The sequence below is a fragment of the Dunckerocampus dactyliophorus genome, chromosome 14 (genome assembly GCF_027744805.1).
Source record: "Dunckerocampus dactyliophorus isolate RoL2022-P2 chromosome 14, RoL_Ddac_1.1, whole genome shotgun sequence".
Lineage (NCBI taxonomy): Eukaryota > Metazoa > Chordata > Actinopteri > Syngnathiformes > Syngnathidae > Dunckerocampus > Dunckerocampus dactyliophorus.
The window spans coordinates 733,486-758,838 of NC_072832.1; the positions used below are offsets into that span (position 1 = coordinate 733,486).

At 42.2% G+C, this 25,353-nt stretch overlaps 1 protein-coding gene across 1 annotated transcript; it reads left to right on the plus strand.

The window, feature by feature from the left end:
• The first annotated feature begins 2,130 nt into the window (after positions 1-2,130).
• Positions 2,131-25,284, plus strand: add3b (adducin 3 (gamma) b). Its single transcript, XM_054798332.1, has 15 exons — positions 2,131-2,492; positions 4,489-4,735; positions 5,419-5,563; positions 8,379-8,530; positions 8,695-8,775; positions 11,049-11,198; positions 11,407-11,550; positions 11,720-11,818; positions 13,091-13,264; positions 16,247-16,507; positions 16,606-16,722; positions 16,785-16,874; positions 16,957-17,080; positions 17,148-17,243; positions 18,892-25,284. The coding sequence occupies exons 2-15, from the start codon at positions 4,547-4,549 to the stop codon at positions 19,119-19,121; spliced, it is 2,052 nt and encodes a 683-aa protein (XP_054654307.1). The 5' UTR covers positions 2,131-2,492; positions 4,489-4,546; the 3' UTR covers positions 19,122-25,284.
• The last annotated feature ends 69 nt before the right edge of the window (positions 25,285-25,353 follow it).

Sequence of the window (25,353 nt, forward strand, 5' to 3'; positions counted from 1 at the left end):
GGATGTTTATTAGGGATTATTGTGCCTGTTGTGAGATCATTCAAACCCGCAATAAAAGCCTGTTGTGTTTACTATACATACTATACTATACTACATATATACTATATATGCTACATATAATCAGCGTCTTTTATAGCCTTTTGTATTTTACTTCATTTAGCCATTTTTATGCTTGAAAATGCTTAGAGTAAAAGCGCACTTCCACAATCCTTATGTGAGACACGAACACACAACTTTTTCTCTTGTTGGTGTGTTTTAAAGATATAAAAACAGCTAAAAAAAAACATAAGGAATTAATGGATGCAATGGGACACATCTAATCCGCCTACAAAGCCCGCTATTAAAACACCTCCAAAAACCTCTAATAGCATTTGATGGTTTTCCATCCATGCTGTGACCATGTCGTAACATGGTACATTCACGATAACTTTGGTCATTTTAAGCATTAGTAGAGCTTCCTTCCTGGGTGCATTGATTTCACGTAGCAACACAGAAAGGAACGCCTACAGCTAGCGTTAACATTTCCAAACTCAAAAACAAAAACACAGAAGCAGTGGCGGCAGCTCCAATATGCAGCGATACCTTTTGCTCGTGTGTAGTGAAGCTGGTCACTAGCCGGCTAGTAGCTAGTAGCTGTGGTGAGGCGAGGTGTCACCACACCAGTAAAGTAGTTCTTGGGCGTAACAATGTTAATAACAACAATCATTACAATGTCGCTGTAGCTTGATTACTAGGCATGTCACATGATGTAAATGGAGCATTGTTGGTGCTTTTTGGAGGTTTTTTTAGACGGCTCTATAAGCGGAATAGGTGCGCCCCATTATATGCATTCTCAGCTGCCTCTTTTTAGCTGTTTTTATATCTTTAGAAAGCACAAAAAAGGGAAAGATGTATGTTCGTCTCACATGAGGATTATGGATGATGGGCAAAAAAAAAAGTTTTCCTTTAATTTTGCCAAAAAATACATAACATTTGCTTAAATATGCATATTGTTTGACTAATAGTAAGCGTTATTCAACCACCAAACAGAATGATTTATTCATGAATATATCTATTTTTTTTTTGAAGGTGAACTGCAGACAAAAAAGTTTGCTATTGAAAGAGGCCAAAGAATAACAACATATTCCTCACAAGCCCAACAATGACGGCAGTACCTCAACAGAGGTTGTTTTTTGTTGTTTTTTTTTATCTTTCCAACATGTTATTTATGTTCATACAGATTTTTTGTAGTCAGTTTGAAACTGCAAAATTAGCGTGTATCGATAAAGTTGTCCCACAATGCCAGGCTGTTGTGTAAATAGTCTTACATGACAGCAGTTTGACAATATTTAACTTGCAAATGAAGACAAATAAGACATGGCCCAGTGCTGTGTGCTAGCAATATCTGTTAACAATAAACATCCACAAAGGTGGAACTGTGTCACCCAAATCGGGCCAGTTTTGAAGTGCTGTTAGTACGCCATTCTGGGAACACAACGTTTCCTGCGCCTGCCGCTTTAATGCTAATGATCAGAGTTTGTCCAGCCTGTCTCCTACTGAATGTGTGGCTACAAGAATCCACTCTGCATATGTCTAACGTAATAGATACTACACTATGTATCACATGCAGCAAGGAGTGGGACAGGAAGAGCGTGGCAATGTGAGCTACAGTGCTAACATTACACTCATATTTTAACAGCAACATCACACAAGGTTAGCAAAACCCTGTCTGTAGCTGACTCATCTGGCAGAGCCAGGCTTTATTTGCCGTATACATGGGGCGGGTTCATCTAGATAGGTGAGGGTCAGAGGCGGTATCATGTGTACTTGTATGAGTAAGGTTTTTTCCTTCATGGAAACGCGTAAGGGACTAAATAGAGTATGTGTTTGGTATGTAGCCTTGCAAGGAGGTTGAGGCTTACCTTTTTTCCTCATACCAACATCCTTCTGCTAGGTTTCGTTCAGGCTTTTTGGAGGAGCGCTTGTCGAAACTTTGCAAAAATCGACGGGACGATGACTTTTTGAGGCACTGATTGAGGGGTAAACTACTACAGAGCAGCAGTGCGGACACATTAGCTGTGGTTATTTATGTGGTGAAGAGGTGGGAGTGAATGAATCACACAAGCAGAAGGAGGGAAGAAGGCAAATGTGTCGCAATAACGCAGTAAGAGCTAAAAGATGGAATAACGGCATCCCCGGAGTAGCCAGGAATGACCCTTCTGAGTGGCAGACATTTTTATTTCGTCCCGCTTCCCAGTGCGGAGGCCTCGTGGGTGGATGGGGGAGGTCACGTGACCACTTTCCTTTTTTTCCCCTCCTTCCCACAGAAACACACCCACGTCCTCCAGCAGCCTCTCTCCGCTACACTCGCCTCCTTCTGGATGCCGTTGCCTGCACAATGTTTCCACAACGGGGATAAATTCACTTGGTTTACTTTTAAACAACCTTCTGCAGCATATTTTGGAGGTGGTGGGAAGGAGTTCCACCTTCACGCCGTCTGGACAACTCATAAGGTAACTTTTGGGAACTATTTATCCTCGTGCGGGATTAGCTACTTGCATAAACCGTATTTTTTTACTGTATTCCCAGCTAGTAACTATTGATTTAACACTTTCATTTGGATGAAGAACTACTCACTCAATGTTCTTAAAGTAATCTCGTAGTGTATGTGTTTGTGTATCCCTCCACCCCCACGTCCAGGTAGCCTTTAAGGTGCTAACTGCTATTCAATGTAGCTCATTTACAAAAAGGGCCGCCTATTGTTTACTGTTGGCAACGCTTTGCAGCGCTTGCAAAAGTGTGGATTTTCCTCCAACTCTTTTCTTTCCCCCCCTTCTCCGCATGGGTGTGTTTAAAATAGGGTCCCCAACCACAGGGCCGCGGGGCGGAACCGTGCAGCCAAAAACCATTCATATGCAATAGAAAAAAGTCAACACGCCATCTACACGTTTATTGGATCGCTTGGCCTCATTTGTGTCAATGGTGAGCTGGAGCTTATCCCAGCTGACTTTTGGGAAGTGGCGGGGTACATCCTGGACTGGTCACCGGTCAATCAGAAGGCACATATTGACAAATACCGTTCACACTCATTCAGAGTCGCCGTTGGATGTTTTTGGGATGTGTGACGAAGTCGGATAAACCCCACACAGGCATGGGAAGAACGCGAAAACTCCACTCAGAGATGTTCTAGCGCATATTGGAATCCGGATCTCCTAATTGTGAGGCTGGGGTGCTAACCGCTAGGGCACCGTGCAGCCGGTGTGCTTTCCTTTATTAATATACAATCCATTTTTTTTACTCTTACCTCTGGGTCAAAGTTGGGCACGGTCACTCTTGGCCGGTGTGGACATGAAGAGATAAACTACCTTAATAAGCTTTCTCACTGGAGCTGCTGGGGAAAAAAAACAAACTTTTGGGTGACAAGAAAGCAAAATTCAACAAAAATTAAGACGGCTGCTACTTAAAATATGCTTTTGTCGTAATACACTAAATCCCTGGTGTGTACGTATGTGTGGGGAAATGTTTGCTATTCCATCAGCTTGAATTATTGCTCAAAGGGTGTCCCTTGTATGTTGTGTGCTGGGAGACGTTCGTTGTTTTGTTATTTTTGGATTAACATTAAAAGGATATCCCTTGTATGTTGTCTGTCGGAGTATGCTCGTTGTTCTGTCACTTTGAATTTAAGTTAAAAGGGTATCCCTTGTATGCTGTGTGTTGAAAGATGTTCGTTGTTCTGTCATTTTTGGATTAAAGTTAAAAGGATATCGCTTGTGTTGTCTGTCAGAAGATGCTCGTTGTTCTGTCATTTTGGATTAAGTTAAAAAGGCTATTACTTGTGTGCACGAAGATGTTCATTGTGCTGTCGTTTTTGGATGAAAGTTTAAAATATTCCTTGTACTGTAAACTGTGCTCGGCGAGATGTTCGTTGTTCTGTCATTTTGGATCAAACCTAAAAGGGTATGCTTTGTATGTTGTGTGCAATTTGCCGTTCCATCGTTTAAAAGTTGAAGTGAACTGTACAGAATGTTTATTGTTGCTCTTCCCATCCAATTACTTGTGTAAGACTGATATTTTCGACACTGACCACCACCAAAACCAGAATTTACAGCAACATGGAGAGTAAAACCGGGCTGTGTGAGCCACTCATGCGCATCAAAGTACGCTATTATCATATTCTCTCTCAAACTCCAGGCTTGCAGCGATGGTGAGTGAAAGCCGCATTAGATATGCTGTGAGGCCTGGAGAGTACATCTTACTGTTTTTTAATTAAATTTTTTGTCTTCACTGGCCTGTTTGCCAGAAAAGAGCGGGCTCAAAAAGGTTGGTGAGAGCTATATACCAGGGAAGATAAGACGGTTTATTGATGTTTGTGTGCTGATGCTAAATGTGCCCTATTTCTCTAAATCCCTCTTATTAGATGAGTCACCATCGCGCCTTTTCTGTTGCCTTGACAGCATGTGAATGTGAAAACCCATGTTTTTTCCCACTCTTCCTTTTTACCACTATCAGATTCAAAAGGAAGCATAGGAGGCGGTGGTTAGAAGAAAAAAAAAAAAGCTGCCGGATCATGAGTCTGGTGGAGGTGAGGCAGTTGGCGGGGTCATTGACCCTGTCCCTATCCAGCAACGACTCCAAGGAACGCTGCTTTGAGAGCGACCCGGATAGCCTCCGGAGCCGTACCATGTCTCCGGACCTGAGGCAGGACTTTAACATGATGGAGCAGAAGAAGAGGGTCACTCACATCCTGCACAGTCCAGTACGTAGTCCTGATACTTCATTCGTATAGGTCGTGTACAGCAACACATTCACTGCAAGACAAAAAAAACGTAACAATTAAACAAAATGTCTTTTACTGTCATTTTCATGGTTTACAAGTGCCTCATGTTCATGTAGCTAAATAGGATAACCGCAATACTAGAAACAGCTCTCTGTATGATGCATTGCAGTTCTACAACTTCTATAAAGAATATTTGTATGGATTAATACTTACTATATCTTTAAAAAGGCCGGGTTTCTGCTCTTGCATTGGATCTAAACTAAAGCTAAGATGCATCAGTTCTTACACTTCGAATGTAAAAAAAACAAAAAAAAAACTCAGCCGAGTTTAAGAAGGCGCAGTGAACGCATGCCGGTGGAGTGCAAAAAAAAAAGTTGAGCCCACACTCATCTGCGATTGCGTAACAGCCCCCCAACAAGTGGCACTTATCTCATCGCCATGGTTACGCCAGTCTGCGAGGCAGAATGCTGGAGCTCTGGCTGACAAACATAGCACGGCTTTGAGATTCACAGGCGCCCTAGGAAGGCGAAAAATGAAGAGTTTGGTTTAAATAACAGCACCGCCACCCCCTGTAATGCTCGCACAAAGAGGATTTTCTTGATTTGTGGCTTGTATTAAGAAGACCTTCGGCATGAAAAGGAGCTCTTTCATTGTGTTTACAGGTGTTCAAAGACGAACTGGAAGGCCTGATTCAGGATCAGCTGACAAAGGGCAACACCCCCACAGGTCTCCTGGCTCTGAGACAAATAGCCGACCTGGTCATGGCCAGCACCGTGGGAGGGGCCGGGCCCTTGACGTCACCCATCAGTGAGTGCTTCGGCGTGTCAGCGGGCTGAATAGCGCCATTCACTGAATTATCTTATGGCCCTGAAACAGCAGAAAACTTGTGGAGGGCATTGTCAGTGCGAGCAGTCAGCAGAGCTCAAGACCACTCGAGCCAGTGAATCGCAGCAATTTAGAATGCTAATTAAATTAGCCTAACCTCTGGACGCAGCGAGTATGTCGTCATTTTTATTGACGTGTTGCGGGTAAATTTTGCACATTAGGAAATTGTAAACTGTTGCTTCGTCAAGTCCTGAAGGAATTGAGGGCAAAAAAGGGGTGCGCTGCTTTGCTGCAACCAGCTGAGGCCCTGTTGATTCAACTCGTCATATGCTGTAGAGTAGGGATCGGATTGGGATCGGCTGCCGATCTGCTGCATTTTGACGATCGGATAATATTGGCTTCTGCCACAAGATTGGGCCGATCAGGTTGCCGTATCACGATCGTACTCTGGGCCTCACTCCGACATAGTAGGTGCGGTAATGCACCTCAAAGCTGGTTGCAACTCGACTCTCGCCACCCGCAAGAAGAAGGAAACGCAACACCACCATGCAGACATGTCCACGGTGTACCGTGGTGAAGTTAGTTTCACATTGGATGTTGGTCATTAGGCTGCATAGCTACAGCGGTAGTTCCCCCTCACTGTGCCCGGACTGCCGTGTCATTGTGCGGGGAGGTCGCACGCAGTGGCGGAGGTACGTGGTGGCCAATGGTGGCCGTGGGCACCCTCGGTCACTCTCTGGCCATCCAGTGGCCATCAAGACATTTCAGGTATCAACTTATTGCCACTCATGTGAGTAATGATCTCACCTTGGCCAACCCAATGAAAATGTCTGGCTCCACCACTGCTCGCATGGGAAGCTCTGCTCTAACCACTGGTTGTTTATACTAGGGACCGTCAATAAATTACTACTATGCTGAAGAGAGTTTGTTAAAAAAATGTCATATACAGTCAAACCTGTCTATAGCGGCCACTAAAGGGAAACGGCAAAAGTGGCAGCTATAGGCAGGTGGCCGTTATAGACAGGTTGGCGGCCATTTGAATTTGTGCGCGCACATATTAACATGTCTGTGATTAGAAGCTTGTTGTGTTTGCAGATACATATAATTATACTGTTACATGTTGACCAGTAGAGGGCACTGTGGGACTGCGGATAAAAGTTGTAAAGAACAACTAGGCTTGTTATTCTACACAACCCACAGAACAAAGCTGTGCTACTATATATACAGCAGAGTGTCATTACAGCTTTAGTTCATCAGGAAGTGACGGTGCGACATCACGAGCAGGAGAGCTAGGCTCAGTGCTGTCTGTGAGTGTCGAGAGAGTTGGGAAGTGTGTGGATGTTGCCATGGATGTAAAGTTCTGCGGTGTTTTCCGCTGTTAATAAAGCGTTTAAAGTGCATCGGCGATGTGAGTCTCTCCTTCCCCACAACAAGGGGCATTACAGTATTGACCAGTGCACATTGTCTCACACCAGGAAATAAACGGTGTCACTGTCTGCAACAAGCTCCAAAGAAGACGGCTTTTTTATGTGGAACAACTGACAGTTTGTGTGGATCTTGTGAATGATTGTGACTGAGCTACGACTCAGTAATTAAAGTCTAGACATGACGGCTTCATTGATTTAAAAAACGAAACTTTTTTTGTGCATGAAGCTTCTGCCTGAGTCGGTATTTTGGCCACTATATGCGGTCGGATATTGACCAAGGGATATAAAATGGGTGGCCGCTGGCCGCATTAGACAGGTGACTGCTATACACATCTATACACATAAATTTTCTGCGGGGGATTTTTCAGTGGCCGCTAAGACAGGTTTGACTGTATTCTAAATCGCACCACAAATTGATCTATAACCATGTCAAATGACTAGTCCTACCCTAAAAGTATTTTGCATGCCCATTTTTTCCCATTTGATCTTTTATTGGATGGACTTCTATTGGATCTTTTCTTGGATTAGGGACGTGATTCACAGAGGTTTGTTACAAAAGTCAAACAATATTGTTGTAATAAAAACGTACATTCAGGTTGCATTATTTGTAATGCTTTGAAGAGCTATTTTCATAACCATATTCAATTGCAAAAAATTAATGTTTGTAACAAAAGCTAATTAGAAAAAACCAAAAAGGATTGGCAAGACTATTAAAAAAACATCAGATCGCATCGGAAGCCAAAAAATGTAGATCAGGACATCCCTGATTTTAAGATGTGAAGTGGTGAGCGTATACACGTGGTGGGCGTGTCTAGCCGGTCTCCAGTCAACTAGTTTTCTTTGTAAATATGACACAGGCATGGAAACAGGAGTTCAAAACAACCAGCCAATTCCCCATCCTATATCTGTAAACATTTTCTCTTAGGAATTTTCCTGAACATGATATTGTCCCAAGGTTGAAACTTTGCTGTTTTTGTTACATTTCTTTGTTTTCTCACCTCAGCTCCCTGATGTCCTAATTTCTGCCTGCGGGCCTCAAGTTTTACTGTAGCGGATCGAGTTAAATATGTTTGTCTTGAACTTAAATGCGTTAATGTTAGGAAAATGGCTGTGAAGTCAAACTGAGCTTGGCCTTTTAAAAAGCTTAAGTGCCTGTATGTGATGTAGCCGTGTACCGTGAAACGTCCTTATATGGCTGTGCAGTCCAAAATATCCTCTCTGGGAATTTTCAGAGAGCCTATTTCAGGGTTCACATGCTCCCCCTGGGAGGCTTTTTTCGGCGGCGAAAGCCAGTAAACATCCTTGTTATTTCTGAAAATGTACTTAAATGCAAACGCTCCTTAACGCATGATGTGCTGTCACCGTTGCAGGCTTGGGAATGGTATCGCCAATTAACGACTTGTATGCCGTGGAGTCGCCATTCTTTTCCAAAGGAGAGAAGCTGAGCCGCTGCAGGCTAGCCAGCCTCTACAGGCTCGTGGACCTTTTCAGCTGGGCCCGTTTCACAAACTCCTACATCACCGTGAGTGATGACGCCCGGTGCACGTTTGTGTCAGACCATCACCATAACAGTAGTATCTTGATAAAGTGATTGTGGTATCGCCGATATACGCTACTGGGGAAAAAACATATGATGCATCACACAAGGTTAGAATTTTAATCTAAGATGTGTTCCTTTTGGCTCAGGTGCGTGTCAACAAAGAGCAGGACCATGTTCTTGTCAGTCCCAGAGGTCTTTCTTTTGCAGAGGTGACTGCAGCAACTTTGGTGAGTGCTCCATACAGACTCCAGGCAATACTTTCAATACCGTCGTCCCTTGTTTATAGCGTTTAATTGGTTCCAGACCCGACCTCGCTAAATGAATTTTGGCGATATAGGAGTTAATGTTAATAAATGAAATGTTTTCATAGTTAGAGCATAGAAAACGACTTTCTAAATACAGTTTTTAACATTATTAGAGCCCTGTAGACATGATATAACACACCCATAGTCACCTTTACACTCCTATTATTCATTGTTTACACCACATTGCAACTCTTATGCTGCAAGGGCTCGAGGCGGCCGCTAGCTAGCGAGCTAACAAGCTCTAACCAGGGAGCCTCAAATTTATTTCTTCTAAACTTAAGAAGCCAAAAACTTACCACTTCCACAAGGGATAGGAGGAGAACATTTTTCACTTTATCATGTTGGACATGCCATGGCTCACTTTATGCATTGTTCAGGTAATGTAATGTAAGGTAATGTCTCATCAGTGTTTTGTGTCATTATTGCCACCTAGTGAGCAGAATACTACATATCACTTGTATTTATATACTCTATGTTTGACTAATAATAGACCATCGTCTACCAAACAATTCATTTCTGAAAAACTGCAATATAATGAGGGAGTGATAATGGAACTATGGTATTGCAAGTGACCACTGTGCAGATTGTGTTCAAGAAGCACACAGGAGTTCTTCAAAGTGTTTGTATTGCCCCTTTAAAGGTTTCCTATTATTAAAGTGGACATAATAATGATGTTATGACAGTAGCAGATGGCCTTAGAGGAGGTACTTTTTCTACAACTTACATGAAATATTGCATTATTTGTCTTATTTTGTACTAACAGTGTTTATTTGTGAAATGTATCCAGTGGCGTCATGTGTTCATTCATTACACAAGATTAGTTGTAAGGAAGAGCTGCTGCCTATATTGGTATCGGTAATGACGTGGTGGACAATATCAGATATCTGTAAGAATTCCAATACATCTGTCCCTCGCTCCATCGCGGTTCCAATGTCGCTCCCTCACGCTATGGTGTTTTTTCAAAAAATAATTAATTAATCAATGATCACTCTTGACTACGGTTTATTATTAGTCCAAAAAATGCATATTTAAGCAAATGTTACACATTGTTGACCTAAGTCAGGCATTTTCAATCATAAAATGTTCTAAATGAACTAGAATACAAATAAAGCTTAAGGCAATACAAGATGTTGTAGAACTGTAGTCTACATTGGCCACTAGGTGTCACTAGCAGCACTTGATGGCCAATGACAGGCTTTTATAAGTTTATGAAGTATTTATCTCACAACAGGCACAATAATAACATCATAGTAGGGATGCTCTGATAGATCCACCACTGATCAGTATCTGCTGATTTCTGTAAAAATGGCGTGATTGGCATATGCAATTAAATGGGGGTAAAAAGTTTTACTACAGCATTTGAAGAGCAACATTGATTTAATTTAATTTTATTAAAAATTACCATTTTTTGGCCCCCCTGGCAGTCAAGGGACCTTGGAATTGTCCTGACTTTTCCCCTTTTAAACGACACCCCTGGCTAATAGCACTCATTATAAATACGTTATGTATAATTGTATAATGTATAATTAATCCATGTGATTGGTATCAGCCAATTTCAGTCTTGGATGATCGGTATCGGAATCGGCAGCATAAAACCCTGATTGGAGCGTCCCTACATAATAGTCATCATCATCATCATCATCATCACAATAACACGAGCTACTGTTGTGGTCATACTCCAGCTGAATCCCCGACGTCACTTCCTGTCCACACATCTGGAAGACATTTATTGAAACACACCCGAGCACGACTCTTATGTAGGTCTTAAATGCCTTATTTTCTATGATTATGTCTACTATAATGGGTAATATGAGTGGAAAGGCGACTACAGGGGTGTTACTTCATGTCTAGGTTCTAATAATGGTAAAAAGTGTATTTAGAAAATCATAAAAGGGTTTTCTGTGCGTGTTCATTAATATTGAAACCTACTTTGTGGTTTGGTCTGGAACCAATTAATAGCGATAAACGAGGGATTACTGTATCAAGCGTCTCTAGAGGAGATTCTTCTTTACACCTGAACAATCCATGATGAAAACGTCAAATAAGGGAAAGGAAGGCATTCTCCGTGTAATGCAGTGCAGTTGTACAAAAGCTATAGCCACAATAATAAACATACTGCTATAATAAACATGCTGTGTATACGGTACTCTACATGGTGGCGTAGTGTTTAGCACTTATGCTTTGCTTCGTTTCAGGTTAAAGTTAACATGATTGGCGATGTTGTGGACCAAGGCTCTACCGATCTGGGCATCGACCGCTTTGGATTCGCTCCCCACGCCGCCATCTACGCCATGCGGCCCGACTTGAGATGTATCGTACACGTCCACACGCCCTCTACAGCTGCCGTGAGTTGCTCCAGGCCGGCAATGACTAGAGCTGCCGGCTCTTTAATGCCCTTTAATGCCGCTTTCACCATAAACTTTAAAGCGGGGCTGTAAAATTCACAGCGTGTAACGAACATTGCTGGAAAGGCTTTTATTTGACAGCAACAAACGTGTCTGTGTCTCTGTTTAGGTGCGTCCCCGGTGTGACCCAGTTTATTTATGTTAACAGGTGTCCTCCATGAAATGTGGAATACTGCCCATTTCCCAGGAGGCCTTGCTTCTTGGAGACGTGAGCTGCTTGGGTTACCATGGCAGCCTGGATGATAGAGAGGAGAAGGTGGAGTTTCAGAAAGCTCTGGGCCCTACTGCCAAGGTACTGTCAAACTCAGACAGGGAAAGACTCTCTTACACAACTTTCTTTCTCTGCAGCAGGTCCACACGCAATACAAGCGCTGCCTGAACCATGACTTCTCAATTCTAAACCACTGTAAACTGCATCTGGGGGTCGAAATGCAAGTTCTCCTGTGTGCCGTGTTTTCCAGGTCATGCTCTTGAGGAACCACGGGCTGCTCGCTCTGGGAGAAACCGTAGAAGAAGCCTTCCACTACATGTACCACTCCCAGCAAGCGTGCGAAATCCAGGTACATCTTACATACGTGGCACGCATTAAAGGATGTGATTGGTCGACTTGTAGTATTTTACTCCTGTCTGTATACGACTTGTTCAGAGGGCGTACACCCCACCTCCGTGAATGCCTTCTCTACCAATTTTGGATCAACATTTACAATAAAAATGACTGTATGAATGCCTCCCTGCCTTCTAACTTGCCAACCGCGACGTACAAATACAAATGAATATATACATATATAATACATGGTATAAAATATATATAAATATAATGTTAATATAAAAAAATACTACAAAAACAGCAAAATGTGAAAAATAGAGAAAAAGACATACTGGAACAAAGAAAGTTGAAATGTTGAAATGAATAACTAACACAAAGCTTTCTCTTTAAATACAGTGTGCATATCACATTACATTTTTTAGCGTTTCTAGAAAATAAAAAAATTAATAATAGAAATAAAAACTGTAAAAACATATAATCTAAATATTAAAACAGAAAAAATGGGGAAAATAGAGCGAAATGAAACCCCAAAAAGCTGAAATGTTGACATTAACAACTAATGATAACACAAAGCTTTGTCTTAAAATATATATCATATTTGTTTAGCTTTTCTATAATAGAAATTAAAAACTGTAAGAACATGTAGAAAATATAAAAATAGTAAACAACAAAAAAACAGTACAAATGGGGAAAAATAGAGCAAAAGGCACCATGTAACAATAAAAATTGGAAATGTTAATATGAATAAAAAATAACACAAAGATTTCTCTTGAATATATGTCATGTTTTTTAGCCTTTTACAAAATAAAAAAAATAATATAAAAACATATATATACTGTGTGTGTGTATATATATATATATATATATATATATATATATATACACACACACACAAACAAAAAAGGGAAAAATAGAGCAAAAGGCATAATGTAACAAGAAAAATTGGAAATGTTGAGCTAATAATAACATAAATCTTTGTCTTTAAATATGTATCATATTATTTTTAGCCTTTTTACCAACTTAAAAACCTAAAAATATCGCAGCACACTTGAAGGTGTTTAGCTGAGTCATCACGGAATTCAGGGGGCCGACAAGCACATGTGTGTCTTGGTTAAGAAACATGGCCGCCATCAAGCACTAAGTAACTAATCATCCATAGTCACTGAGCATTTGTCTAATGATACGCTAGCATGTCTGCCACAGCAATCTCAGCACCAGGCCACAGGGGGTGCCACACGTTTACATTGAAACCAGGTCACGTTGTGACGTGTGCTGGTCTGTTTAGGTGCGGGCGTTGGCGTGCTCAGGTGGCGTGGAGAACCTGGTGCTCCTGGACAGAGAGAAGTTCAAACCGCTGACACAGGGGGTGGCTGCTGCAGGGGTGCTCATGAGCAACCAACTGAAGTGGAAAGCGGGAGAGGCTGAGTTTGAGTCCCTGATGAGGATGCTGGACAACCTAGTGAGTGAAGCTTGGTCCTTTCTGGCTAGTTAAGCCCTTCATCGACCTGCAGGCTATTGCCAACTATTTTCATAGTGAAATTGGGATTTTCCAGTCCATACCACAAACTAGTTCTTAGTACAAGAAAGTACAAGTACAAGTACAAGAAAAAAAAAGTGCAAGCCAACTTCCAAAAAATCTTTTTTTTGAGTGTATTTAAACTCTTATTCCTCAGTGTCCACTTCGACACATTCTGAGTTCTGGGGATATACATTCAAGATTCAAGATACAAGAGAGTTTTATTGTCATGTGCATGGTAAAACAGCAGTTATACTACTTAATGAAAATCTTATTCTGTTCATTCTCCCAAGAAAAGAAAGAAAACACAAGAAAGAAGGCCAAGTGCGAGGAGCTTATTTGTGAGTTTGTGGGGGCTGACTGTATTAAAAGCAGAGCTATAGTCTATAAATAGCATTCTGACATATGTGTTCTGGCCCTGTAGGTGAGAAAGGGATGTGTGGATGGCAGTGTTGACTGCATCATCCGTGGACCGGTTCTGGCGATATGCAAACTGTAGAGGGTCCACAGTTGCCGGGATGCTCTTTTTGATGTGGGTCATGACTATTCTTTCAAAGCACTTCATAACAATAGGAGTGAGTGCTATAGGGCGATAGTCATTCAAGCAGGTCACGTTGCTCTTCTTGGGTACGGGCACTATGGTGGTGGACTTAAAGCAGGTCGGTACAGATGCTTGTGCAAGCGACAGGTTAAATATGTCAGCAAGCACATCAGCTAGCTCTGATGAGCAAACCCGAAGTGCACGTCCTGAGATGTTGTCTGGGCCTGCTGCTTTTCGTGGGTTTGTTTTGTTCAGAACCCTGCGCACATCAGCTGATGTCACCATGAGAGGTGAGTCCTGTGTGCTCCCCAAGTCCAGCCACCCTCTCTGCTCATCAGGAGTTTGGGTGTCAAAGCGGGCATAGAACTCATTCAGCTCATCTGGAAGTGTGGTTTGGCTGGACGTGGCTACGCTACTCCGCTGTCGATAGTCTGTGATGTGCTGGAGCCCCGCCCACATGCGCCGGGGGTCTGAGGTGGAATAGTAGCCCTCCAGCTTCTGTCTGTACTGTCTTTTGGCCTCTCGTATGGACCTCCTCAGGTCATATCTGGCCTTTTTGTAGTCCTCAGCGGTGCCCATGACAAATGCAGACGAACGAGCACGTAGCTTAGCCCTTACATCACAGTTCATCCACTGTTTTTGGTTAGGGTATTTTCTGTAATACTTGGTGGTGGTAACAGTCTCTATGCATGTGCTAATGTAGCCAGTAACAGCAGACGCATATTCATCCAAATCAACAGTACAATCTTCCCTCCCCGCTGCAGTTTTAAACACATCCCAGTTTGAGCAGCCAAAGCAGTCCTGAAGTACTTGATCAGTTTCTTCATTCCACACTTTAACTGCTTACTGCCAAGACTTACAGGGGGAGCTTGTTTAAGAAGTTGTCTGTATGTTGGATAAAGGAATATAGAGATGTGGTTGGCCTTTCCAAAGTGGGGTCTTGGAACAGCCTTCAAAGCACCTTTCATGTTGCTGTAGACTTGGTCCAGGATGTTATTTTCCCTTGTGGGAAAGCTCACATGCTGGTAATATTTGGGGAGGACAGTCCTGAGGTTACAGTGGTTGAAATCGCCAGATATAATGAATACAGCGTCTGGGTGTTTGGTCTCGTGTTTATCAATGATGTCATGCAGGAGGCCTAGTGCGTTAGCGGTGTTAGCTCGTGGTGGGATGTAAACAGCAGTTAAATACACAGCGCTAAACTCACGAGGCAAATAAAGCTTGTTTGCTTTCAAAAGAGCCCAAAGCCATGCCTCTTTTTACTACTCCACTACTCCTAATGGGTCAAGGACAGCCTCTGGTGGTTTTTAGGTGTTTTAGCCCATGAAAATCCCACAATGCTAACATGTTAAAGGAAGAACTGTATTGACTTAATTACACACTACACACTACACTACACTACACTACACACTAAAATATTACACGCTACCTTGTAAAGCTAAAGTGAAAAGGCCAGGAGCAGAATAAGGTGGGAACATTGAAGGGAGAAAGTCATCATATCATAGCACAATGAACTCGTCATGTCAGGAGAAGCAGGATAGTAACGATCATAGGTTTGTGAGAATAAAGTTTCAGGGTCTAGTTGTGATTTTATGAGGAAAACGTGGTCATTTTAGCAGAAAATTAAACAATAAATCTCGCAGGTCTACGAGAAAATATGAGTGTTTTTTTTAAAAGTAAAGTTGTATTTTTACAGGGAAAAAAAACATTTTGGTGAAAATAAAACAAAAATAAAAATCACAATTTTAAGATAAAATTTGTGTGATTTTTTTGTAGACTTAGAAAACAAAAGAATTTGAAAAAAATCACAATTCTATGAGATTAAAAAATACTTTTCTAATTCTAAAAGAAATACACAAATTTTATCATAAAAAACTCTGAGAAAATTTGATAAAGTTTAGTTTTAGAAGGACAAAGTTGTAATTTAGTTAAATATGCAATAAAAATATGATTTTTTTTTTTTATTCGGATAAATGTGAAATAAAATAGTAAGAGATGAAAGACAATAAAGTTTCAGAGTTAAATTGTGATTTTACAGGAAAAAAGTTGTAATTTAGGAGGAACTAAAGGATATGCAAAAAGAATAAGATATTTCATTAAGATAAAGTTTGAATGTGATGAGAATAGTTGAAATGACCTGCAGTATGTACAGTATACCACACTTAAGAGTCATGCTGAAATATTTACAATGCCATGGAATGGAAGTAAACAAGGTAAGCCATTCTGGCATGTTGGAATCATTATGCACATGAAGACGATGTGAGCATCCTTTTTACTTTGCTGTGGTACACACCTGTACTACTACTATTACCTGTAGTAATACCTGTGGTACATACAGTAGCTGTACTACTACCTATACTGTAGTAATACCTGTGTCCCTGCAGGGCTACAGAACAGGCCACTCTTACAGGAACCCCATCATCCGTGAAAAGCCCAGGTCCAAGAACGACGTGGAGATCCCCGCCACCGTGTCTGCGGTGACGACGGAGGACGGCGAGTCGGGCCTGCGCAGCCCCTTCAGGTTCCTGGTGCAGAAGCACCAGCGGGAGCGCACCAGGTGGCTCAACTCACCCAACAGCTACCTGAGGGTGGACGTGCCGGAACAGTCGCCCAGCGGGGACGTCAGCCCCAGAACCAAAACAATGGTGGGTCTTGCTGGTGTAATCTTTTGGATTAGCCTGCCATCTTGTGGCCTGCTTGAGAAGTGCGTATATTAAATATATACTGTATTTGTGCCTCTCAGTGGATGAAGTCTTCAGAGCCAGGCAAGAGCGTGGGCACCCCCATAAAGATTGAAGACCCCAACCAATTTGTCCCACTAAATACTGACCCCACAGAGGTTTTACACAAGAGGAACCGAGTAAGTTAAGATGTGTGATTGCACTTGAGAACATCCATCTTTGAAGAGTGTTTCTGTTTTAGATGAAAGAGCAGCACAGAGGAGACCAGATGACCGCAGGTCCAAAGTCCCAGTTGCTAGCTGGCATTGTTGTGGACACCATACCAGGACCAGTGAGTCAATAGAAAGATGTGAGCCATGCCTTCCTGCAGCTCCTCTAGGCTGCTGCTAATTGATGCTCTCATCCATGTCTAGGCTTTCATCGTTGAGGATGAGGAGCACACTCGCTCCCTGCCCCCGAATCCTTTCAACCATCTGACGGAGGAGGTGCTGGAGGAGTACAAGAACATGGTGGAACGCAAGCAACAAGGCCAAGACGGTACTCTTCTTTTCTCCTCGTGTCCACCCTTTCATTTCATTTCTCACCCGTATTCAAAACTTTTCAGAAGACGAAGATGCTACCGATGCAGACGAGATGACCACCTTTGATGGCTCGACCATCTCCCTTTCTCTTTCTCCCATCATGACACCAGCCAAGCAAGGTAATCAACTACTCCCCGGCTGCTCAACTTCATCTGTTTGGATGTTTCTCCGTGAAATTAGCTGGAAAGACTCTCCACAAATGAGTTGCACTTGATAAGTTCAATAAGCCCCTTTGCAGAGATGCATCCTCAACACTTGCTGTCACTGGATAATCAAAAAATCCTCCCACATTCCAAAAACATGCATGTTAGGTTCATTGGAGACTCTAAATTGTCCCTATGAATGGTAAGAATGCTTGTTTGTTGGCTGGCCACCAGTCAAGGATGGATTCCGCCCCTCGCCCAGAGTCAGCTGGGATAGGCTCCAGCATACCCCCTTGTGAGGATCAGCATAGAGGATGGATGGATGGATGGATTTTCTCCTAAAATTAAGTTTTTCTTGTAAAAGTATGACTTTTATTCTCATAAATTAAATCTTTTGTCAGAAATAACATACAGGATTTTTTTCTCTTTTATTCTACGTAAAAATTGCAACTTCAATTTGTTAACATTGTCACGTATTATTTTATCCTTGTACAATTATACCTTTTCCTTACCTTTATTTGAACTATTGTCGAAAAATGACAACTTTTATCACCAAATTCACATTTGTTTTTCATGTACTTTCATCTGAAATGTCACATTTTTCCTCTTCAATTACAACGGAATAAAAAATTAAAATGTTTTTCTAAAAAAAAATGTCGATAACATTGTGATAGTCTTGTTTTATCCATACAAAATTCTAATTTTATTTAAAAAAATACTGTAGTTGAAATAAATTACTCGTGAAATTCCAACTTTTTCTTCTTTGTTTCATCCTTTACTTTGACTTTATTTGCATCAAATTAGGATTTTTTTTGTTCTTTTTTCCACCTAAAATTCCAGCTTTATTCATTTGAAATTCTAACTTTTATTAATGATTGTCATGTATTCTTATTTTATCCTTGTCAAATGATACTTTACATTTCCCTTGAGTACTATTGTTGCAAAGTGCCAACACTTTTTATTATTAAATTCTGATTTTCTTTCTTGAAATGACACATTTTTCCTCACAAATGACAACGTCATCAAAAATATGACATTTGTTTGTAATTCAGTTGTGCTAGTTAGCCTTGTTTTAGCCATGCAAAATTCAAACTTTATTGTAAAAAAAAAAAAAAAAAAAAAAAACATTTCAAAGAAGATTTCCTGTAAAATTCCAACTTTTTCTTCTTTGTAAAATTTGGACTTTATTCTTATTAAATTGTTTTTTTTTTGTTCTTACTTTTCCCTAAAATGCCAACTTAAAATAATAGCATTTTTTCAACGATTGTCATGTATTCTTCTTTGTAAAATTAGAACTTTTCTTTTATTACAACTTTATTGTTGGAAAATGACAACTTAATAAAAAAAGGAAATTTTCTAAATATGTTTTGTCAACATTATTCTAAAAATATAATAATTAATTTGTCTTACAAGTCTTTTTAAAAAAAAAAAAACAACTTTTTTTCTTGATTATTCATCCTTGTAAAATGTAGGATTTCATTTTACATGACATGTTTATGTTTTTTTTACTTTACTCCTATGAAATTCCAATTTTAAAAATGGAATAGTTTCTTGTTCTTTTCAGTGAAATGGTCTATTCTTTCACATTGCATCTTATTTGATAGTTTTCTCCCTCTGCTGACAGACTCCATACCCAATGGGAAGGACCACTTGTCCGATCTGGAAGAGGATCTGAGCGTGGAGGTTTCCAAGCTCAGCCTGAGCGCTTCGGAGTCGCTGGAAATCTCCATCACCGCCAAGGACAAGAAGACGGGGGAGGCACAGACCTCGGAGAGCCAAACCACAAAGAAGAAAAAGAAGAAGTTCCACACGCCTTCCTTCTTGAAGAAGAGCAAGAAGGAGAAGAAACATTAACGCAAGGGTAACGCCTTCTTAAACGTCTCCTTTGCCACTGGCGAGGCTTGGTGATGCTAATGACGGATGTAAACACGTGAATGGCAGCTGTGCAACGCGAACGCAGTGAAAGATATTAGTGGTTGTGTTTTTAAGGAGCGCTCAAGAGAATCTTCTGAAGCTCCGTTTTTAACTATCTATTCCTTTTTTTGCACAAACTCCTCGTATGAATGTATCCTAAACTAGCACGCCCGTCGTGTAACAGCGGCTACCGATTAACGATACTGTCCGATAAAACATTCCAGATGAGGTGACTGTGGTGTGATAACATTAAACACGCGTGTGCTCCACTTAACATGAAACTAACCATGCTGTGATTCTACAGTCTTAATAAGCTGCTGCCAGCTTAGCGACTAACGACCCATCATGTGACCTATAATGTGAACCCCCCCAAGGGGATTGACTCGTGTGTAAATAGTTGGATGTCATTTTGCTATAATGTGAGCGTACAATCGTAATAACTCGTTTTTACCTGTTTGTGTGCTTCTGTTTTTACGTTTATGCTAAACGTTTATGCTACTCTTTGGCCACATATATCGGATGTTTCACCGCCGTGTGCAGCACCTCCACCATGAAATAAAGCGTTGTAGAAGTATTTGCACATCTTTTTCCCTTCCCTTCCCTTCAGATAGATAATGGCACCAAGAAGGGGCCTCCTTTAGAAACAATGCGCAGTGCGGAGTGATAATTGGCCGTGTGAAGCTGTATAATCAGCCTTCAGCCATGATATCAATGGCTGTTGTCATGGTAATCCAGCCGAGAGGGGCTGCAGAGACAAAGAGGGGATTTGGTGTCTCCAACAGGTGTTCATGTTGGGTGGGGTGGGGGGGCTGGCTGGGAGTGTCTGTATACCTTCACCTCCCCCCGTACGCATAAGAGGACGAGGTTAAGGATGTTATTGTCTACTAAAAGATAACTGTGCCCAAATAGGAACACGTTTCTCCATCCACACTTGTCCTGAGCACCTTCTCGTACAATACAAAACACGTGGAGGACGGTGGACGGTCCCGACGGCACCATGGAGGCCCCAAAGCAGGTGACACACGTCTGGCCTGTCTGCTGTGACCTGAGGGCAACGTACGCCCATTGTCTCCTCACAACAACAGCCTGACGTTTCTAATGACCACACGGATAGGTTGCACATGCTGCACAGCCGTGACACCCCTCTGATGTGTGTTGGGATAGCAAGATAAGCTGTTGCCCTCCAAGGTGATAAGAAATACGGGAGGAATGTCAAGGAAAAGTGCACTTTTTGGGGAATGTTGCCCATCATCCATAATCCTTATGTGAGACATGAACACACTGAAGAACTACCTTACTGGCGTAGTGACACCTCGCCACACCACACCGGCTAGTGACTAGCCAGATAGCGACTAGCTTCACCACACACTCGCTCGCAACGCTGATTAAGGCGCGACTTGGACAGGTTTGCACTTGCTGCACGGCTGTAAGACCATGCTGATGCATCTGTCCTGTGTTTGCCATTGAGCAGGTTAACGAGGCACTTTTAGAAGATGTACAGTAAGCACTATGTCGAGTAAGATATGAGATCTCATTACCATCTCATTTTGGGTTTGCACTTGCTGCACGGCTGTGGGATCATGCAAATATAAACTTCACTAGATAGATAGACAACGTCTGTGAGCCCATACTGTCATGAGCTTAGTTAGCTTTAGTGTTAAGTTTAGATGTGAGTTGTACTTGGACGCAGGTTTGCACTTGCTGCATGGCTGTGAGACAGTGCTGGAGTGTATTTTGGTTGTTTATTACATAGCTAGATAGGATTATAGAGATAGTCAAGCATTACGTCGATCAAGATGTGATCTACTGTAAGTTGTACTGGCTGCATGGCTGTGAGGATACACAGTAAGCATTATGCTGATGAGGATGCCAGACTCAATGATGTCCATTTTGGTTTGCACTTGTTGCACGGCTGTGAGACTGTGCTGAAGTGTATTGTGCTTGTTTGAACTAGTTTGCTAATTATCAACATACTTTCTGAAGATGTAATCATTATGTTGATTAGAATGAGAGCGCTAATTACTGTGTGTCATTTTGGGTTTGTGCTCGCTGCACGGCTGTGAGACTGTGCGGTGATGAGTTGAGCTAGCTAGCCGGATAGATGGATGGTCTTTTGCCTGCATTTTGACCCCCCTCACGAGTGCACAAAGTCAGGACACACACACTCACACTCGCATGTGCGTCCTCTGTGACAGCCGAGCCATGGGTGTAATCCTCAGGCTTTTCAGATTACTCCAGTTGGGGTCACATTCTACATCGCGCTGCAACGGCTCGGCTTTCCGGCGTGCAGATTGCATTTTTTGTGTGTGTGTGTGTGTCCCGCATGTCCAACATTGTCAATTCCATCCCCCATTACATCCACAAAATGATTTGTTTTTGCCATTCTGCTGAAATAACGCCCCTCCTCCCCCCAGGGAGGGAGGGAAGGGAGGGTGTTACTCTCTCACAGGCGTCCGTTACAGGCCTGGGCCACATCTGCAGCAGGCCGACCATCTGCACCTATTGTCTGGGAGGCACAGCCCAGGCGCGCACGCATGGCTGGCCTTGTAAAGCGCAGGCCCTTTCCCCTCTGCCCTCCTCCAGCCCTCGCAGGCTGCAGACAAATGACTTCTTCATCAGCAGCACACAACACACGTCCACTAGTTAGCGAGGCCCGCATTCACTCTCAAGGTTAGTTTGTCTCCCATTAGGCTCCACGCAAAGGTCAGAGTTCACGTCGGGAGAGTAGGACTGCTTTGCTTCACGATGCGTCTAAGCTGCTTTTAAAGTGCTCCATAGGGCACAAATGCCAAGTCAATAGCGAGGAATCACCAGGAAGCACGGGAAAGTCAGCAAATTACGCTTAATCATCACATTTGCAGCGTTTCATGTCAAAATGCTTCAGGAACAAGAAGAAGCGGCGCTCGGAGCTGGAATTGTACAGGGGATATCATTTTGATATCACAAGAAAAAGTCATAGTACAAAAAATATAAAAAACAAGATTATTTTGGGAAATTGATACTATTACAACATTATTCCTGTAACATTACTGTTAAATTACTAACTTTATTATGATGATGTCATTGAACATACAGTATGATTTTTATTCTTTTCTTCTTTTTTTGTGCAGATTTACAAACTTTTTTCTTGGAACTTTTTATTATAACCTCATCGTAAAAAGACCTTTCCATTTGTGCCTTGTAACATCGCAACTTCTTTCAACCCCACCCCCCAACCAAATCGTCATGGTGGTCCTTTCTTTTGCGTCACTTAAGATGTTACTCTGATAACCGCATGGAATTTTTTTTCAGCTTTTTTACCGTAATGCTCGTAACATGATGACTCTTTTCATATCATATTAGGACTCCGTTTTCATAAACGTTTGTCTTTATTTCTGGAAACATTACAGTTTCTTTACCATTTTTCTTTCTTGTAGCTTTCTCGTAACACACATCTGATCAATGTTGAAAAATGGTAAGAATGTACATTTTGTACTGTTGGATCATAAGGAGATTAAAAATGCAAAAAGAAGAAATGGGAGTGAGACAAAAAAGCATTTTTTTGCAAGGAAGCATTCAGGTGAAATAATCTGTTCATCAGCTGATCAAAATTTTAAGACCATAGCTCAAAAAAGCCCAAATTCCCCTAAAGTAGAAATAAACTGTTGAAAAAAGGAGTCAGTAATGAGTAGCTGTGCCATTCCTGAACCGTAAGCAAAGCTCCCAATTTACCTGTGGATCTACATTCCTTTGGGTAGTGACCGAAAGGACAACATGGCAGGTACCAGCGGCCGAAATGAGTTTTCTCATCATAGGGTGGCTGGGCTCTCCCTTTCAAGATTCAAGATTGAAGAGTTTTATTGTCATATGCACAGCGTCTGTGTAGGCTCTCAGTCGTACAGGAGTTGTCCATCGAGGGAAAGGCTTCTTGAGACGTCATCTGTACTTCTGTGAAGAAAGTGTCGGACGTTTCGCTCCTCATCCGAAGAGCCTTTCCCTCGATGTCATATGCACAGTAAAACAGGCAGTTATACTAAGCAATGAAATTCTTATTCTGTTCATTCTCCCAAGAAAAGAAAGAAAACACAAGAAAAACATAAGAAACATAAATACCAATAAATTAAGCAACAACAGAAGAGACATTAATACAGATAAATAATACAAATAAGTAAATAGAGTGCTATGAGTGTGTGCGTGTGTTGCGTGCGGCGTGTGTGAGTGCTTCGTTGAGAAACCTGATGGCCTGTGGGTAAAAGCTGTTTGCCAGCCTTGTGGTCCTGGACTTCAAACTCCTGTAGCGTCTGCCTGACGGTAGGAGTGTGAATAATGAGTGTTGTGGATGTGTGCTGTCCTTGATGAGGTTGTGTGTTCTTCGTAGGACTCTAGTTTTATAAATGTCTTGCGTGAGGGGAGGGCTGCCCCAACAATGTTCTGTGAGGTCTTGATCACCCGCTGGCCCTTACAGATAAGGTGAGAAGTACTGTTGTCCGGGCGAAGTTCATAGTAGAGGTGCTGCTCCTATGCTTTGAGAGGAGCCAGATGAGTTGGGTCAGGCATCTGGTCAGGATGCCTCCCGGACGCCTCCCTGGGGAGGTGTTCATAGCACGTCCGACCGGTAGGAGGACTCAGGGAAGACCCAGGACACGTTGAAGAGACTATGTCTTTCAACTGGCCTGGGAACGCCTCGGGGAACGCCTCGGGATCCGCCGGAAGGAGCTGGATGAAGTAGCCGCAGAGAGGGAACTCTGGGCTTCCTTGCTTAGGCTGCTGTCCCCGTGGTCCCACCTCTTGCAAGTGGTAGAGGATGGATGGATGGATGAGTGGACCATTCCTGTTAATCAGCTGAAAAATTTGAACGTGCTTGATGCCAGTGTTTCCAGGAGGCTACTGGGACTGTTGCTCCAGGTGGTGAAGATGGCTTCACGGAGGACATCCACTGTCCTCTTTGTAACTTTGTAAACTTCCCTTGCCATCCATCCTCAAATGTTCTCCATTGGATTTAGAAGAGGGGAACACGCGTGAGCTTATTCCTCCGGAAGAAGTCCTTTTGTGAAGTGCAGCGTTGTCCTGTTGAAGAAGCCAGTCATCACCACACAGACGAGGGCCTTCAGTCATGAGGGATGCCCCCTGCAACATCTCCACATAGTCAGCTGACATTTGACGCCCCTGCACAACCTGAAGCTCCATTGTTCCATGAAAGGATGATGATGTTGCCCCACTCTAATGTGCCGTGTGGAAAACATCTCAGGTGAGATATTCTTGTCATGCCAGTAACATTGGAAGCCATCAGGACCGTCAAGGAAGAATAAACTTTCTTCCACCTTTCAATGTCCCAAGTTTGGTGCCTTCCTGCTAATTCCAAACGGACAATTTTGTGGCCTTGAAGGAGACGAGGCCTTTGAAGACACTTTTTGTTCTTAAAAGCCTCCTGTCGTTATCGGACTGCACTCTGCACCGGTAGCAACCTTCATTTAGGCCGAGGATGGTCCCGTGTTTTGACAAACAGCCAATGGGATCTTCCAGCTCTTTTTTGGGGGGGGTCTACCACTTGACTTTTTTGTTCCATGAGCCTCAGGGTGTATTTCAGAAGTTTGGGATGAGTGTCTTCCTGTGTCCAACCTCAGCAGCAATGGTGGCTGCCAGAGAGAGGCCTTGCTTATGCAGCTCAACAATCCCACCGCCTTCAAAGAGAGAAAGCTGTTTTGCCTTTGCCATCAAGAGATCATGACAGTGGGAATACCTGACACTAAATCATATTCAACCCACATGTTTGCCAAGATTTTGGCTTTTAAAGGCTGTGCTCTTCAACTGTTGATCATCTGATGAACAGCTTCTTTGCAATAAATTGCTTACTGAAAATGTTTTCCGTCTCGCTTCCATTTTGTCTTTTGAAGCTCTACGTAGAACCTCCTTAAGATCCAACAGTGCAAAATGCCGATTCTTGCCATTTTTCAACTGGTCTTAACATTTTGATCAGGAGTGTATTACGGCAACGTAATTTTGCAACATTACGATATATTTTTTCCTTGCAGCTTTACTGCAAATATTCCAACTTCTTTCTTACATAAATACTTAATTTTATGTTCTTTTAAGTTTACTGCTTTTTTGGTCTGATTTGTAATATTACAACTTTTCTCTTTCACTTATATATATGTGTATATATGTATACATACATATATGTGTGTGTGTATAT